The 16,487-nt window shown below is 36.3% G+C and overlaps 10 protein-coding genes across 10 annotated transcripts, besides 1 other annotated feature; 7 read left to right on the top strand and 3 right to left on the bottom strand.

Moving 5' to 3' along the window:
- Positions 1 to 78: 78 nt before the first annotated feature.
- On the top strand, positions 79 to 809 carry BEWA_051970 (conserved hypothetical protein; the record flags this gene model as incomplete). The annotated part of the gene is made up of 6 exons (XM_004832538.1): positions 79 to 124; positions 162 to 226; positions 263 to 406; positions 444 to 527; positions 562 to 619; positions 655 to 809. 6 exons carry the CDS (start codon positions 79 to 81, stop codon positions 807 to 809), a joined length of 552 nt encoding a protein of 183 aa, XP_004832595.1.
- Position 810: 1 nt separating this feature from the next.
- Positions 811 to 1,529, bottom strand: BEWA_051960 (cytosine deaminase, putative; the record flags this gene model as incomplete). The annotated part of the gene is made up of 6 exons (XM_004832537.1): positions 811 to 845; positions 880 to 977; positions 1,012 to 1,087; positions 1,121 to 1,289; positions 1,328 to 1,438; positions 1,476 to 1,529. The coding sequence occupies 6 exons, from the start codon at positions 1,527 to 1,529 to the stop codon at positions 811 to 813; spliced, it is 543 nt and encodes a 180-aa protein (XP_004832594.1).
- Positions 1,530 to 1,620: 91 nt separating this feature from the next.
- Positions 1,621 to 3,903, bottom strand: BEWA_051950 (conserved hypothetical protein; the record flags this gene model as incomplete). The annotated part of the gene is made up of 1 exon (XM_004832536.1): positions 1,621 to 3,903. One exon carries the CDS (start codon positions 3,901 to 3,903, stop codon positions 1,621 to 1,623), a length of 2,283 nt encoding a protein of 760 aa, XP_004832593.1.
- Positions 3,904 to 4,214: 311 nt separating this feature from the next.
- BEWA_051940 (small GTP-binding protein domain containing protein) lies at positions 4,215 to 5,716 on the top strand (the record flags this gene model as incomplete). Its single annotated transcript, XM_004832535.1, has 11 exons — positions 4,215 to 4,323; positions 4,379 to 4,582; positions 4,622 to 4,777; positions 4,812 to 4,870; positions 4,905 to 4,953; positions 4,988 to 5,065; positions 5,100 to 5,181; positions 5,217 to 5,370; positions 5,404 to 5,557; positions 5,590 to 5,620; positions 5,655 to 5,716. The coding sequence occupies exons 1-11, from the start codon at positions 4,234 to 4,236 to the stop codon at positions 5,714 to 5,716; spliced, it is 1,119 nt and encodes a 372-aa protein (XP_004832592.1). The 5' UTR covers positions 4,215 to 4,233.
- A 20-nt stretch (positions 5,717 to 5,736) lies between these two features.
- Positions 5,737 to 7,338, bottom strand: BEWA_051930 (conserved hypothetical protein; the record flags this gene model as incomplete). The annotated part of the gene is made up of 1 exon (XM_004832534.1): positions 5,737 to 7,338. One exon carries the CDS (start codon positions 7,336 to 7,338, stop codon positions 5,737 to 5,739), a length of 1,602 nt encoding a protein of 533 aa, XP_004832591.1.
- A 1,438-nt stretch (positions 7,339 to 8,776) lies between these two features.
- BEWA_051920 (MAC/Perforin domain containing protein) lies at positions 8,777 to 12,058 on the top strand (the record flags this gene model as incomplete). Its single annotated transcript, XM_004832533.1, has 12 exons — positions 8,777 to 8,864; positions 8,900 to 8,986; positions 9,019 to 9,203; positions 9,236 to 9,441; positions 9,475 to 9,641; positions 9,701 to 10,051; positions 10,352 to 10,515; positions 10,551 to 10,756; positions 10,789 to 11,434; positions 11,468 to 11,773; positions 11,808 to 11,907; positions 11,940 to 12,058. The coding sequence occupies 12 exons, from the start codon at positions 8,777 to 8,779 to the stop codon at positions 12,056 to 12,058; spliced, it is 2,625 nt and encodes an 874-aa protein (XP_004832590.1).
- Positions 11,440 to 11,461: a sequence feature (AT_rich).
- Positions 12,059 to 12,342: 284 nt separating the features above from the next.
- BEWA_051910 (MAC/Perforin domain containing protein) lies at positions 12,343 to 13,625 on the top strand (the record flags this gene model as incomplete). The annotated part of the gene is made up of 5 exons (XM_004832532.1): positions 12,343 to 12,505; positions 12,537 to 12,736; positions 12,769 to 12,980; positions 13,013 to 13,200; positions 13,240 to 13,625. 5 exons carry the CDS (start codon positions 12,343 to 12,345, stop codon positions 13,623 to 13,625), a joined length of 1,149 nt encoding a protein of 382 aa, XP_004832589.1.
- A 284-nt stretch (positions 13,626 to 13,909) lies between these two features.
- Positions 13,910 to 15,066, top strand: BEWA_051900 (4-hydroxybenzoate octaprenyltransferase, putative; the record flags this gene model as incomplete). The annotated part of the gene is made up of 5 exons (XM_004832531.1): positions 13,910 to 14,306; positions 14,343 to 14,409; positions 14,444 to 14,558; positions 14,596 to 14,750; positions 14,784 to 15,066. The coding sequence occupies 5 exons, from the start codon at positions 13,910 to 13,912 to the stop codon at positions 15,064 to 15,066; spliced, it is 1,017 nt and encodes a 338-aa protein (XP_004832588.1).
- Positions 15,067 to 15,147: 81 nt separating this feature from the next.
- BEWA_051890 (signal peptide containing protein) lies at positions 15,148 to 15,732 on the top strand (the record flags this gene model as incomplete). The annotated part of the gene is made up of 1 exon (XM_004832530.1): positions 15,148 to 15,732. One exon carries the CDS (start codon positions 15,148 to 15,150, stop codon positions 15,730 to 15,732), a length of 585 nt encoding a protein of 194 aa, XP_004832587.1.
- Positions 15,733 to 15,826: 94 nt separating this feature from the next.
- On the top strand, positions 15,827 to 16,461 carry BEWA_051880 (signal peptidase 1, putative; the record flags this gene model as incomplete). Its single annotated transcript, XM_004832529.1, has 2 exons — positions 15,827 to 15,977; positions 16,061 to 16,461. The coding sequence occupies 2 exons, from the start codon at positions 15,827 to 15,829 to the stop codon at positions 16,459 to 16,461; spliced, it is 552 nt and encodes a 183-aa protein (XP_004832586.1).
- Positions 16,462 to 16,487: the final 26 nt, after the last annotated feature.

Below are 16,487 nucleotides of genomic sequence, written 5' to 3'. Positions count from 1 at the left end.
CTCTGGTTTGCGACCCAAAATGGGACTGCACGACAAGTACATGCGTAAGGGTATAACCAATCAAAAAATATTGCCAAAATGGGAAAGGATAATAAAAATTCAAACTCCTCAACGGATGTAAAGTGTAAGTTCAGTATTGTGGCTTATTTGTGCTCGTTCAGATTACGTGGAAAGTCTATATTCGCTCAATGATCTCCAAAAATTGATGTCTATCAACACAATCGCGGTAAACCTCGTCTTTACTTTTATATAAAACTTCTAGGCCTTCAAAGAGTCTGGATTAAAGTGTGATCCCAGCGTGTCATACACCAGGATCTTGTTCTACTTGTTGCTAAATTCTATTGGTTTTTATACGACATTCTTCCTCCACATCGAATCTTCGAAGCGTTTGCTCGAAATAGCAGTTGTAAGTCAAACAAATCTTTGATAATCTCTCGTCGTAGTTTACATACTTTTCGCTGCTGCTTGTCTTAACAATATTCGATAAAATTGTCCTCAAAGGGGCCGCCTTGAGGCTACTATTAAAGGTAACTCAATCATAAATTCTACAAATACATTCAGAAGACAAAGATCCTGGTCAGTACTGCGGTCAATTGGAAAGAGGGAACTTTTGAAATTAGTTTGTATCATTATATATCATACATCTATCTACAGAATATCGTCAAGAAGGAAAAAATTCTCAAGAAAAGGTGCATGCGATACCACTAGGTGATCTATTCTATACTGATGGAGAATGCGATTATGTGTACTTTAAAAAGGAAATAGAAGCTTTGAATCATACACTTGTTTCACTTGATAAAACTGATTAAATCAAGAGATTTTTCGTTTACGTTTTGGTTCCGGTGCTAGGAAATTATACTAAGCTATATATTCTCTTACCATTTGGATTACCCCTGGAGTAGAATGTCTGCAAAAGTTTTATGGCATCATCTGCCAGTATCCCTCCTCTGCAATTAATCCTCGGAAGATCTCCGTTGCTGAAACATTATATTACATTAATAAGTCACCAACCTTTTGTGAAGTGATAGAACGGATCCACAGCCCCCGAACTTGTCATTTGAGCAGCCATAGTATACATCGGTCAAACCTGAATTGTTTAGTAATCCGTCATCTTACTAACCTACTATTTGCAGGGCAGTAGTACACATTATGCATGGTTCACATGTTACAAATAATGCGTATTTTGATGAGAATTTATGTAGATTCTCGGTGTTGTTTGCGGACAGGTCCTTGTCTGGATTCAGACTAAGCAACTTGTTTATGGCATCTAACTCACAATGCCACGTAGACTGTAACGTATAAACACTAGGAATATGTTAAAACTCACATTGTGCGTCAAGTTAGTGGTATTGCTCGAAGATGCTACAATTTCCCGAGTACTTTTACAAACTATAATACATCCAACCGTTACTTCATTAAGATCTAAAGCGATTTTTGCCTAAATAAAATGGACATGACTCAAAGATGTAATATACCTCGTCAAGAGCCTTGTTCATGAAGTAAAGTACTTCGGAATCAGAGAAGGCCATAACCTATAAGCTAACGGACGCAATTGCTGAAGATTTATGCAGAATATAGAAATTAATACTCACATAGTGCAAATGTGTAAATTATAGAGGCCTAATAGAGCCAGTCTTGAAGCCATCCTGCACAAGAAGATATTGAGTGTCCTGTAGCATCACGTTCTGTTTTACTTGCCGATGGTTTGTTCATATAGTAATGACAAGAAGCATTTAAATAAACACGCATCAGTGTGTCAACCCCTTTATGACGTGAAGATATGAGGTATTGCTCTATTCCTCTATCAAGAGTATATTCATTTGGGAGATAAACAAACTTCATTCCATCATCAATCATCTTCTGCAGTGACTTTGGAGGCTCTCCCTTGATAAATTTAAATACATCCATACCCTTTAACTGAGGATGGTGTCTGTAGTTTTTCCTTTTTTCAGTGAATTCTGGGTCGTCTAACGGTAGCATGCTATGAAATAATTCACTTCTGTTTGATTGCAATATAAGGAATGGAAGCGATAAATCCAAAATCTTTTTAAAATCGATATTGCCAGTATCAAACAAAGCAACTGCTTGCAAGATCTTTGAGAGTGGTTTAACTATATTTACATCTCTGGCCTTTCTGGCTGCCAATTCACTTGTTCTCAGTGAGGAATTTTTAATATACTCTAATATATCATCCAAAATTGGTATAGACTGCCTACTTATCAAATCGCGTAGCCTCGATAAAGATATTCTGTCAGAATCTTTTCCCTCATCTTTTGGGACATGCATATCGGAGATCGTTTCTTTCATTGCATTATATATATAGTCTATAATTCTGTGTCCATGACTTCCCAAGGCTACAAAACCCAATCTGTCAACTTTATAAACGAGCTGGACAAATTTTATTAGTCTATTTAATGCCAAAGTGAACATCATATCATCATTTGGTAATCTTGGTACAAATATAAAACTATTCGATATTACTGAGAGTTCATCAGCTAAATATCTAATGTTCTGATCCAAAAAGTCTGCTTCATTGTGTATGAGTATTATCCCAGTATTGTATCCATCCTCTATTGGTATTTTTCCAATAACCTTCCCAACTGTTTCATCGTACTTCCTTCTCAATAAGACTGCATTGTTCACTATTTTAGAATCTCTTTCATCAGGTTTTATAAAGGACTTTGGTATCCCTACATATACCAAAGGATCTTCGAGTTCGCGAGCATAATTACTATCTTTCACCCCAAATTTGGTTTTATTATCTTTAGAATATTCATGTCTGTCTTTTTCTCCTATAAAAAATATAGGTTCGTTGCAATCTCTTTTTGCGATAGTCTCTACTATTGAAGGATATGGTTTAGATTCATAATTATCAATGTCATTTAAAAGGTCGTTATGCTTATATTCTTTAATATATAATTTTTGGGGATTAATAACAACAGTTTCAGGGGAATCTGCAGTATCAATGTCAAAAACGCCCACAGAACTGCATGGAGTTGAAGCAAAAACGGACCTAAAATCAGCAGTATATTTATCCCGTTGTTGTTTAGAATAATTTTTAGATTTCTTCATGCGGATCATACCCATTTCATATGCCTCTTTTTCATCGTCTACCCAATCTATCAATGGTAATCTTAAGAAATAGCGACACAATTCATCTTCCATAACAATACTTTCATCATCTTCATCAAACTCATCTCCAAAATCAAATTCGCTGATTTCATTTCTGATAAATTTTGCATCATGGTCTTGTGATATAGTAGGTTTTGGTTTTTTATTTAAGTTATCTGGTGTCCCATAGGCTTGTGAATTTGGGAACTTTGACATAAATTCCTCAGCAGAATAAACATTACTGAATTTATCGTCTCCATCATCTCTGATTGGTTTTCCAACTCCATAAACCCTTCCCAAAAACCTATTGGCGTTTCGATTTTGTGGAGTAAAATATCTAACCCCGTAGGGATCAAGGTGTTTGTAAATTGTTTCCATATCAGGGGGTCGTGTCTCCCAGTATTCCCTTGCAAATTCCTCATCTGAGGAATCGAAAGGTTCGTCATCAAACCAATCATATTTTGAAAGATCCACGGTGGAATTGTTGTTCTTAGAAATTTCACATTCTCGCGATATCAACTCTGACAGTTCTTCAGATATTTTTCTTTCGTCATCTCCACTATGTTTTGCTTTGTCGTTGTTATATTTATTGGATTCTTCAGGATCCGTGTCAGTATCGCCCAGTTTAACGTCTACTCGACCCTGCCGTAGTAACCTATTGCGATAATGTTGTCCAGTGATAAAAGCTGACGATACAGGATTCCTTAAAAACGTCCGAAAAGAGTATACAGAACATCCTGAAATATACAAAAGTGCTAATATTACAGACAAAAGGAATGAACACGTATTCATTTAAACGTGGATACTACGCTAGCAGATAATTGCACACATTTCGAAACTTATGTGATCTTCCATGTTTTAACCATTGTTAAATGTTATTAAACTAACAAGTTTTTCAAAACATGTGAGATATGGAGCAGAAAAATATAACAGACAAACTTTTGAATGCAAACTAATGGCAAACTAGCATATTATATGTTCCTCTATTTTACAGTTCATTTATGTAAAAAACATATAATGGAAAACTACGAATGAGTAGGAATCTTTGGGGTATTCCTTACTTTTTCTGTGATTCTTATGGTGTATGTTCTTCATTCGATATGGAGCAGAAGGTTTAGATTTATGAAGGATCTGCAGAGAGTTGTAAATAACCCTGTAGTTTATGATAGAGTTAGATTTTCTGGACCGATTGTTGATATAAAACGCATAAAAGTTTGTCTTTGTTGATGCGCGTTATCAATGCATACAAATACTAATAAACTTACAGTGTATCGGTGGTAAAGGAGGAGATGGAGCACTTGCGTTCTCAAAACATGGTCCACATCGACTTATGGGTCCGGGATTACCCGTTGGTGGTTCAGGAGGAAGAGGAGGAAGCATATATGCCGCACCAATAACAAGAGCTGACGAGCGCTGTGATCTCAAGTCAATTCCTAGCATTGTAAGAGCGCAAAACGGTTCCAATGGCCTAGTATGTACTTCATAAATACCCCCTTATATATAAACTTAGGGTGGAAGAACCAGCGGAATGACTGGAGAAGATATCATACTGCGGGTTCCACTGGGTACCCTAATTTACAAATTTGATCCAGTAGGGGATTTGGATAACTGGAGAGCCAATTGCAAAAACTGGAAAAAGAAACTCATAGCTGATATAAACTCTACAGTTTGTTTAACTGTTCCACCACAAACTCCTTTAGACATATGAAAAGGTTCTTTTAGCCCTAGGAGGGAGAGGAGGTTCTGGAAACAACATGAAGTAAGCATTTTAATGATGGTTTAAATTTACTCAGGACGCCTTATGAATCGGAATCTGGAAAGGAACCTGAAGAAAACTACTATGTATCCCTTATTTTTTCCATGTATATTTAAATAGGAAATAGAGTTGAAATCAATCGCAGATATTGGCCTTTTGGGATTGCCTAATGTTGGTAAATCTACATTACTATCATCGGTATGTACTAAAGGATATCATGACGGATTTACAGGTAACTAGAGCGAATGCAAAAATTGCAGCCTATCCATTTACCACATTGTCCCCTTACATAGGATATATAAAATACACTGATGGTATCGTTGCAAGTAAAAACAAAATATAACTATAGGAGCATCACTATCAATGGCTGATTTGCCTGGAATAGTGGAGTGTAGGCTCACTCAAGAATTTCTCAGACACGTTGAAAGAACAAAAGCATTACTATATGTAATTGATGCTTGTAATCCTACCTACACTCCCATGGAAAACTTTATGATACTAAGGTACATGACCTTTCACCCATGTAAAATCTACAGAGCACAAGTAGAAGAATACGGATCTGATTTGGCCCAAAAACCGTATGCAGTTGTCATCTCAAAAATGGACGTCGCAAGTGAAAGGTCCGCCAAAGTAACAGATGATTTCTACAGGCAGCTAAGAGACTCCGATATCAAATGCAATGTAATACCGGTATGTTTAAAAGGAATAAATATGGTGTCCAGACAAGTGCAAAATTGGGACTCGGCCTATCTAGTATGTTCATTCAGTCGATAATAAATTCAAACAGAACTCGCTTGCGAGTTGAGAACTCTTGTGAATTTAGTCGGAATTAGCATCGACAGCGACTGATTTTAAACATAAATTATCCATCAAGCGTCACACGTAATGCCATTGTTGTGTGGGCAGTCCTGAGTGGAATCGTCTAGGACAACGGATAGCGTGTACTTTAGATTTGAAGGGAAAGAATCCACAGAAAAATTGACACAAGGTTCATCATACCAGTCATCCAGTGGTGATGAAAATTTTGTAGGATCAAATGCCAGTTTTGATTGCTTAAAAATCCTACAACCTGGTGGTATGGGATATTTCTTGTGCTGAATATGCGTCCTATGAGGACTATCGATTGGAACAAATAAGTTATAATATGCACTAAACGCATCAGACAAAAGGAGGTTTTGTAATTTCCTAAACCCAAAAGATAGAGGATTTAATTCTCTATTATATTGTAACATAAATTGTTGTTTCAACTGTGCCAAAACTAATCCATTTCTTCTATTATCAACCAAAAGAGAGACAATCCTTAATACCTCATCCATAGAAGAACAAATTGGGTGACGTATTTTCTTTGGTTTTGGAAAAAGTTCTTCAGCTGTCTTTTCACATGCGGCAACGGGTAGCAGTATTCTTTGTGCGTACACAAAAACTCCACTATAAATTGCAAGTTGTACCAAGTGTACAACTTCACCTAATCTCATATTTCTAAATGCTTCCACTTTCTCCTTTAACCTCTCTGCAAATGCATATCGCCCTCCGCTAAAGGCAGGTGAATTCTCAGAGGATGAGACAGACATAAGTTCAACCGCAAATTTGTTTAAAGCACGCCAATGGTATGGCGAATAAACATCAACTGTACTATGTGTGTCTACAAACCCCTTGAAATTTGGAGGATCCTTTAGCAAATATACAACCCAACCCATTTCACCCTTCACACGTAGTTCAATTCTTAATTCGACAACATCACGACAGTGTAGAGATACATATGCAACCTCTGCTGCACTCCAAAAGTTGTCTGCAATAGACCTCTTCATTTGGTTTGCAACGTCACCCAAGTATGGCTTTATACCTTCATTGTACAAGAATACAACTGCATCATATAGGCATTTTTCCAAGTTCCTAAAGAAACTAACTAATGCTTGTTTATCTGACTGTAGCATTCTAATCATGTGTTTTAGCCAAGTGTTCTCTATATATGGTAGTTGTGAGTCATCGCCTGTTCTAATCCATGTAAGCCCACCCTTTCTCTCTGTAAGGGTATCTTCACTTTTTACAACATTGATCAACCTAGATAAATTTCTTCCATCATTAGACCGTAAATCTCTATTGTTGATTTCATTTATGGTGGCCCTTGCGTAATCTCTAAATTCGTTATCGTCATAAAGACGTGAACGTACGGATCCTATATCCGTCGAAACATTGCGTAAAAGTGAGTCATTCTTAAAACAAAGATCGTGATCCTTTACAAATAGCCCATTACCTCTTAAATCTAAAGTTGAGGTTTTAGACTTTGACCTATAATCCAACGGATTCTTACAGTTTATATGAAAGGAGGATGTAGAGTTAACATCCTTACGACCGTCTGAAGCAGTAAGCATCAGATGAATATCTGATAAGCTTTTTGTGTCAACATCTTTACAATCCGATAAAGGGGTCTCTTCTTTGAGACCAATGCTTTTATCGGAAGTATATATCATTTTCACAAAAAATGATACACTGGATTACTATGTACAAGAAGCTAAATATAGCCTTGTGGAAGAAGGTGTAAAAGATTTACCATGTGCAAAACAAAAATATTAAGAGCTAGCAAATACAAGAGCCTAGTTCCACTGTGTGATTGCTACATTACAATACAAACAAGGATACCTCGTTAACTTTCACAAGGGTACCTTTACAAAACACTAACAAATGTGTAACACCTACACTGACGTTTACAGCAAAACTTCTTCTTTACATTATGAAACAATGAAAATCCCAGAATCAGATGTAATTTCCATCCTCTATTCCAAAAACTTGAAGAAGGACGGAATTAGACAGTAAGTCGATTATTCTCTACCATTAACTGTGAAAACTAAATCAGACTGAAAAGACAACGATTATTTACAGCGTCTTCACGTGATTCAACTGTATATCGGAAATTTTTTCATACGATAACTCTGTGAAATTTTATCCACTACGGAACTCAAACTGCCTACAATAATAATGTAATGTGTATGTACATTTTTGAAATAACAAGAGAAAACTACAAGAAAAGGTTTAAAATACGGGACAAAAGGTGACTACAATGGGATATGGGAGTGTATTCTACCACAATAAAGCACTATCTGTCACCAGTAACATCCCAGCAATCTATACCCTATCCACAGCACAATCGAATAACGGCTACCTCTGCACACATCGGTTATATATGAAGTTTCCAAGTACATTTATTCGCAATATATAATATTTAAAGAGATTCCCAAGTATAGAGCCAAGAAATAGAGAAGAGATACCCTCATAGGTTTAGACAAGTAAAACTAACCTAGTCATCCAACGACAAATTTTTATACTTGAATATCCATATGATTTCTCATTGTAAAAACGTTTTCACTACCTTCTGATTCTAATATCCGCAATGGCCCTCAATCTTAGACTCGATGTTTCAGCGATATAATATCTGACTCGTATGTTTGGTAAATTCAAATAAACTGACTCCAAAATAAATAATATGAAATATCTTGCTGCAATAGCCTTAGAAATTGCTGCTGTGTGAAATTTTTAGAGACCTTCCAGCAGCGGAGAATTTTCTTCGTTATGCATTCTTCGTGTGTGTAGAAATATACCTAGTCTCGAGGTAAATGTTTGACTTTGTAATGATGATACGACCTTCCATTAGCAAAAGAGCTCATGTGATCCTGAATTCGCCTATAGAAATTTAGTCTAAACCATATCCACAAATATTGAACTGTATGTGACATGGATACTCATTTGTCTACTTAACCATTAATTTTGAATATATACTTCCCTGTTTGATTAAGTGGCTGAATGAGACCAAGTGTCATGCTGTGTATCAAGGGAGGTTCTCAATAATAACCGAGTCAAAGTACGCTCTGTCATTGATTCACTCGTTAAATACGGTTAACATGTGAGTTAATGATGTTTGTATCTTTTAAAGGAGTTATTCTCTTGTTGCATTCATTCTTGAGCGCCTATATAACAGCTAAAGATACTGTAAAACCAAGCGGTAGTGTTCATATTTACGTCGATATAAATATCCAGAAAACGCTCCAAAAGAAAAACTAGTTACAATCTGTCAAAACATAGGAGATGAATTCTTAAAACCGGAAAATAATATCCCGGGACTAGGTACCTTAGGCTAATGAGATACAAATGTATAGAATATCTGGGAACTGGATACAATATACTTAAAGCATTGCCATTTGGGAGTGATGAAATGTACATAGATCCGGGATACATGCAGCCAGTTATTCAGTTCAAGTGGGAATGCAATGTAAATAAAAGAAAAAATACTCCAATTGGTGTTTGGTTTAGGCAAGAAGCCGCGTGTCATAAATCACATAAGGTAGATTCACTGTATAAAAATAACATCCATAGTCTAGAAAACTTGACTCTAGTAGCTCGCTAGAAGAAATTATCTCAGAAGATATAACGACTTCTTTTGGGTCTGGGGAACCATTGATAAAGGCCACAAAAGAATTCAACAGTTTAAAACAATGGGTAGAAGAACAAAACTCTGAACTTGTGGCATATAAAACGTACTGTGCCATATACAGCACAGGAATGATTCTTTCTCACAAGTGGTATCTATTAATTTTTTAGAAATCAATTTTCAGGAACTTCTCTGCTGGATTCGAAGCTGTTATTCATGAATTGATGGAAATTCTAAAAAAGGATGGCTGTAAGTTGGCTGAAAATGATTCTGTGTGTAAAGAAATTATTGAAAAGTGGTTTTTCCTTTTTGATGAATACGGAACTCATACGCTTACAAGAATTACATTTGGTAAGACGTGAATAATATACATGATCATTCATTAACACATGTTTAAAAAATATATTTAGGTGGGAAAATAATAAATTTAGAGAAAGTGGATGCTCAAAATGCAAAAAATACGTTGAACAATAAAAATGCAAGACAGGTTGAAATTAATGCTCACATCGGAAGTATAAACTTCTCATCCAATGATGAGAAGAAGGAATATAATAGTTTTTCAAAAGAGAAACAATATTCTAAAGTGTATATTATAGGTGGTGACTCATTTGACGTAAATCTTGACGATAAATCTTTCGGGAACTGGATAAGAACAGTAGATCTTAATCCAATGCCTATTAGAATAGAAACAACTCCATTAGCTCTTTTCATTCCGAATGAACTCCAATTATCATATTGGAAGGCATTTAATCTCTATAAAAGTAGAAACAAGAATTAATTTATTTTGTACGTTAACTGATTCATGAGTGTAATGCACACAAAGATATGCCTATTTAAAGAATACAATGATAGCTGCTCTGTTTTTAATGATAATTTCTTGTTTTAAAAATTCATTTCATGGAGAGACCGTCCTTAATACGAATGGTAGAGGCGGCAAAGTCACTTTTGGTGACAAGTTTCCTGTCCCTAGTAGTAAACAAGTTGCAATATTTAAGCAAACATCAACTCCAAATATAGGTAACCCTCAAAATAATGTCTATTAATCTCTATAGAGTACCTAGGATGTGGATATGATATTCTCAGCGGATCATCCGTGGATGAAAAATCGTCTTTTAATGTCAATAATTATCGGAGTCCAGTTATGGATTCGTATTCTTTTGGTGATTCAAACGACGACTTTGGCATATGGATAAGAAATGAATTCATGTGTAATATATCTATAGAGGTAAATGGTTCATTGAAGTTGATAAAAGATGTTAGGAAACTATAATAGATAGTGAAGAAAACTTGGTTAAAACGTTAGAGGTTAATAATGAAGAAAGCTATTCAAATATATGGTCAAGCCATTATAAAAATGAAGCAATAAATGATGACCTTCTTGACACTCTAAAACGCTACAGGAAACTTTTAATTAAAAAGTATCAATGTACAGTCTATAGTGCCGGGATATCAAACATAAAAGAGAGGTAACTGATTCTTACACATTAATAGCTTGTAGAAAAAATATGAAGTTACTTCATAAGGTTATACAAGAACTTGTAGAATCATGTAAAGGGAATTTTGACACAAGTGAATGTCCACCAGATTTGTATCTAAAAGACCCATATAATCCTAAATGCTCCAGATGCATAATGCCATTTATGAAATTTTTTATAGATTATGGAACTCATGTTACAACAAAAATAACAATGGGTACTACATGTATCGCAAATATTCTGAATTCAGGAGGTATAATTCGAAAGTTCCTGAGAAAGAATAGCTACGATTCTAAAAATAGAGGCAAATACACTAACAAGACAACGATAGGAAGTAGCACATTTTTCGGATTAATCAATAGTGAATCCGAAGATCTTGATGAAAGGTCCTCCAAATATGATAATTCTGGAGATACAAAAGATGTTTATACATTCACCATTGGTCCAGAGCCTTCAAGCCCAGAATTATCTAATGATGTATTAACAGAATGGGTAATGTCCGTTTCTAAAAATCCAGCTCCTATAAAAGTTGAGATTTCTCCAATTGAGGAGATTGTTAGTGATAGGGAACATTTTAAAATTTTAAAATCAGCTCTAGAATATTACTCTAGAACAAAGGGTAAAGATGTTGTAAATTCTAACTATTTGGAAAATACAATGTCTAAGCTTGTAAGAAAATTTATAATAAAATATAAACTTTAGATCAAGGAAGCAAATAATACAATTTTGCTTAAATCGGACGTGAATAATGAAGTTTGCTCAAACGAGGAAAGGATACTTTATGGGTTTGGTGTTACATTTAACGCGGATGGAGAAATTTTACAAGCTAAATTATGTTATTCAGGACTGTATGTATTGTTAAAAATTGAATATATTTGTAGGAATGCGTGTTTATTGGAGTCATCCAAGAGCGTCTCGTCATCATTCGTTTGGGCCGCATGCCACTCTACTAGGCTATATAATTTCCAGCAGAAGCTGGTAAAAGGACTAAATGGAAACACATTATGGGTTTGTTGCTTATTCAAATATTATTGGTTTGCAGAGCGAAGCTAAGTGCTCTGGAAAAATGGTTATTGCATTCGGAATGATCTTGCGTTTTAAAGACGATAATGATAAGATCTTCATCAGAAGATGCATATCTGGTACGTTTTTATCTGATATAAATATGTTATAGGGGGAAAAGTGTGTGGAATTACAAACTTGGGTCCGAACGGCATTATATGGATCATTTGTGTACCTCCAAATAGTCTGGACACAAGGGTAATAATTATCGTGATTGTAGACCATTTGTAGTATATCAAAGTTGAAACATCTCTCGGGGACAATTTATTGTCAAATAAGTGTAATGGTGAGGGGTATCAACCGGTAAATGGTAAAAATTAGTGACCTCAAGCACGTTTATTTTTAGGCTTGGTATTTAAGAAACTGGCTCAAGAAAATGCGATAAAAGTTGAAGAATGCACAAAGAATCTACCAAATTGCAACGTAAATTGTCAAATTTGTAGTAGCATAGCGTCACTGATATTTTGTCTAATTTAAAGATTCATCCGTGCGACTTGTTGTACACTTTATACAAAATGTTATTTCTCATTGCTTTATCGTACGGAATAATTGCGATTAATTCACAAATTAGAGTAAGCAAAGAATCAAAGGGTGGTGTGTATTTGCTCAATCTTGTTCACATTAGATATACAGATATCATTAAAAGTGTTCACACAAATAGAAAAATCCCAGCCCTAGGTAATTTTGAGATTTTATTTTAATAATGTAGAGTATCTTGGTTGTGGGTATGATATATTGTTTGGAAGCCCTTTTGGAGACCCGGGAACTTTAATAGACCCAGGGTACAGAGAACCGATAATATCCTATTCAATCATTCAAAAAACAACAAGTCATGCAAGAAGAGGTGTATTCGCAAAGATAAACGGAGCTTGGATTCGTCCGCTTGTAGCCTGCAAGAGATCGAACAAGGTTTATTTTTTCTGGTTTACAATGGAACTCAGGTTGATGTTGTAAAAAACATTGAGGAATATAGAGCTATAGCTGAAATTGATAGTGATGTTTCAGTTTCTGCAATTGAGAATTCCGCAAAATTTTCCCTTTCCACCAACTACTCCAGGGCCAAAGAAACCTTGAAGTCCACTGGAAACAATATTTATATCGATCGTTCCTATTGTTTTTTGTTAGAAGCAGGCTTGCCTATTCATTCAAATTGGTTAGTTTTACCATAGTAGATAATGAAACTAGGAAGCTAAGAAGATCATTTATATTGGCTGCCAAGAAACTTGGACATGGATTTAAAGAAGCTACGAAAAAATGTAGAGTTGTGCAGTATTCCATGAACCCAGAAAATCCTGATTGCAGAGAATCTATAAAACCATGGATGGATCTTTTTGATCAGTTTGGAACTCACTTTTCGTACAATATAAAGATCGGTAATTATTTTTCTAGACATCCATTTATTCATCTTTCAGGAGGTAAAATAACAAGCGTTAGCCAAGAGAGCGCAGAAAACAATAGTACAAATAACAACAGAGGTAATTCCATAGGTATCGATGCTTCTGTTGCTAAACATGATAAGGGACTGAGTGCCAATGCCAACGTATCCTTCACCTTCGGTGAACGCAGAGATAATGGAAACAACCTCTCCTCAAAATATACAAACATCCTTGGAGGCTTACCTGTAGGCAATATTAATGATGAATCGGAGTATATAAAGTGGATAAAGAGTGTATACAGGAATCCAATGCCAATACGATCACAATTTGCTCCCATTTCAAAGTTGTTCAAGAGTAAAGAACTTAGAGAGTCATATGATGAAGCATTTCAGTTTTATTTAGCGTTGAGTTTGTCCTCATAAAGATGTATAATCTGCAGATGGTATACGCACCTAGTCGAATGGGGAATTGTCGGCATTTATCCGCGATTTTTCACTAGCTATCCTTGTCTAGAAGCTGTGGTCGCAAGATGCATAATATTTGGCTGATAGCAAGGGGCTGTATGCGCGTAGATGCTGTAGCAATATTTCACCGTAAAAATGTAGGAACTATACCAATTTTAAACCTTGCCTCTATACATCAGCTTCCTTATTATTCATTGCATCGTTTTTGTAGCTATTCATATCATAGAAATGTCAAATTTCGCATGAGTCTGTCAAGACATGTAGGAGGATACGGAAAAAATGCCTTGATTCCATCCATCTGTGACAAACAAAGGGAAATATCGACTGCTAGTGGAACATTTGAACAACACAAACTCGATTTAAGGGGTAAAATTGCCTCCTGTAGCAGGTTAATGAGATGTCACACTCTCATGCCTGTTGTTATAATCGGAATTCCGGTAATGTGGAGTGCCGCTTTGGCTCTGCCTCCAGTTGTTACTCTGGTTGAATTGAAGAAGATTGCGCTTTTAGCTCTTGGAACCTTTTTTACACGATTTGCGGGTTGCTGCATAAACGACCTTGCCGATGCCAAGATTGATAGACAGGTCGCTAGGACTAAATCAAGACCATTGGCTGCCAAAGAAATTACGTACAAGGAAGGTATCTAGTGATACGTATATTAAATATTTATTACAGCTCTCATTACTCTTGCAATCAATTCTTCCATTGCCCTGGGAATCCTCTTGCAATTTGACATGAACACGTACGTTCCAACTATTGAATTATAGCCATAATAGGATAAGATTTGGGTGTATTGGAGCGACAATGGCATCTGTTTATCCGTTTTTAAAGCGCTCTACAAACTATCCTCAGGTATTTTTGGGGGCATCCTTGGCAATCGGTACCCTCATGGTACGTTTACGCTCCGCATATCATAGTTGAACTTTAGGCATGGACAAGCATATCATTGGGCCCAATTACTATGGCTCCATTGTGTATCTACGGTGCAGCTTGCATGTGGACTGTAATTTATGACACGGTTTATGCACACCAGGATAAAGAATTTGACAAGATGATTGGGGTAAAGTCCTTGGCTCTTCACTGGTAAGCGCTTTTGATGACTTTACATATAATTAGGGGTGACGACACCAAGAAAATGTGCAAAATAATGGCATATAACATGACACTGCTAATGACCGCATGCGGTTACATTGCAGATTTGTCGACTCCATTTTACGCTTCTACACTTTTATCGCATATTTGGATGGAAAAGGAGATAAATAGGGTAAATCTTAACGATCCAGTGGATTGCCTAGGATTCTTTAAGAGGAATACGATTTATGGAGGTATTTTACTGGCAGGCATACTTGCTGGAAAAGAGAGTCTGGAATTTTCTCTAGATCCAATCTTCAAAACCTAGGCACATTTTCTCCAGAATATAGAGTAGATCTGGAAAAAATTCCAGGGCGACTGTTAGAGATCCATCTCAAATATTTTAATCATGAAGCTAAAGGGTCCATCTATCATATTGGCCATAGTTGGTCTGCAATTTTTTACACTCGCCATGGATCAGGAGACACAAGAAAATGATACAATTGAAAAAGATATATCCGAGGATGTAGGTGATGATATATCGGACGATGATCAGGAAATCAAGTGCATGGTTCACGCAAAGAGGCCGTACGGAGTATCTCCAACCTTCACCTTATATGGGATACAACACAAGTTCAGCGCACTGCTGATTGGCTACGACATACACACCGAGGAGCGTAGATCAAACAAAGGTAGCCTATATGGTTGGAGTGCTCCCAAAGTCCCAGATGAAAATGGTACAGCAAAGTTTAGGTTTGACATTGATTATGTCTCAGTTTTGCCACAGTCTGGAGTACCTCTGAGCTACTGTGCTTTGATATTTTCACCTCCAGTATTTCCAAAATTTGACGTAAAGGATGTCTTTGGCAAACCTGCCATGAACATGGAGAGGTACTTTGGTTCTAAGGAGCATCTCATTGGAGCTTTTAAGCGCAAGTCCAGAAAAATTACAGAATGTTGCTTTGTAGCCTATCCAATGGCTTCTAGAAGATAATTTGTATATACACGATTCATATTTTAGCCATGGGTCCCTTGTGGTGTGCCTTGGCCAACGCTGAGTCCCGCGATTATATATCTAGACTAGAGAAATGGATCGTATAAAAGAGGAATACGGTAAACTCAGGAATGAGGTTCGCATATTCCTGAAAAGGCCGAAGGAAATCATCGAACACTTCCTTTACATGACAACTGTGATCTTCACGGCGTTAATGTTTTGGAAATTGTCAATGATCCTTACAGGTAAGAATTACATGTCCATTTTGCAAATATAACAATGTATGGCATACACACTCCCATAAAGACGTGGACAAAATCATATTTAGGTACCGATTCTCCAATTGTTGTCGTTTTGAGTGGAAGCATGGAACCGTCCTTCTACAGAGGTGATATACTATTTTTGATGAAGAAAGAGCCAATAACCAGCGGAGACATTGTGGTTTTCAAAGTACCTGGTCGTAACATACCTATTGTACATCGTGCTATCTCACTCCACGCAGGAATTGACGACTTGAGTGTGCTGACAAAGGGAGACAACAACGAAGTTCACGATAGAGGACTCTACCCTCATGGTGTAAAGTGGCTGGACAATGCAAATATACTGGGAACTGTACTCTTGAAAATTCCGCAAATTGGTATCGCAAGCATATACCTAAATGAAGTCCCAGCTTTCAAATACGCAGTGACAGCATTTGTAGTATTTTTGATTCTAGCCGGGAAAGGATAACTATAGGCTGTACAAATGTACATTAA

This window comes from Theileria equi, assembly GCF_000342415.1.
Source record: "Theileria equi strain WA chromosome 4 map unlocalized gcontig_1105316255039, whole genome shotgun sequence".
Taxonomy (NCBI): domain Eukaryota; phylum Apicomplexa; class Aconoidasida; order Piroplasmida; family Theileriidae; genus Theileria; species Theileria equi.
The sequence above is the reverse complement of the archived record's forward strand: the minus strand, read 5'-3'. Positions and strand labels throughout refer to the sequence as shown.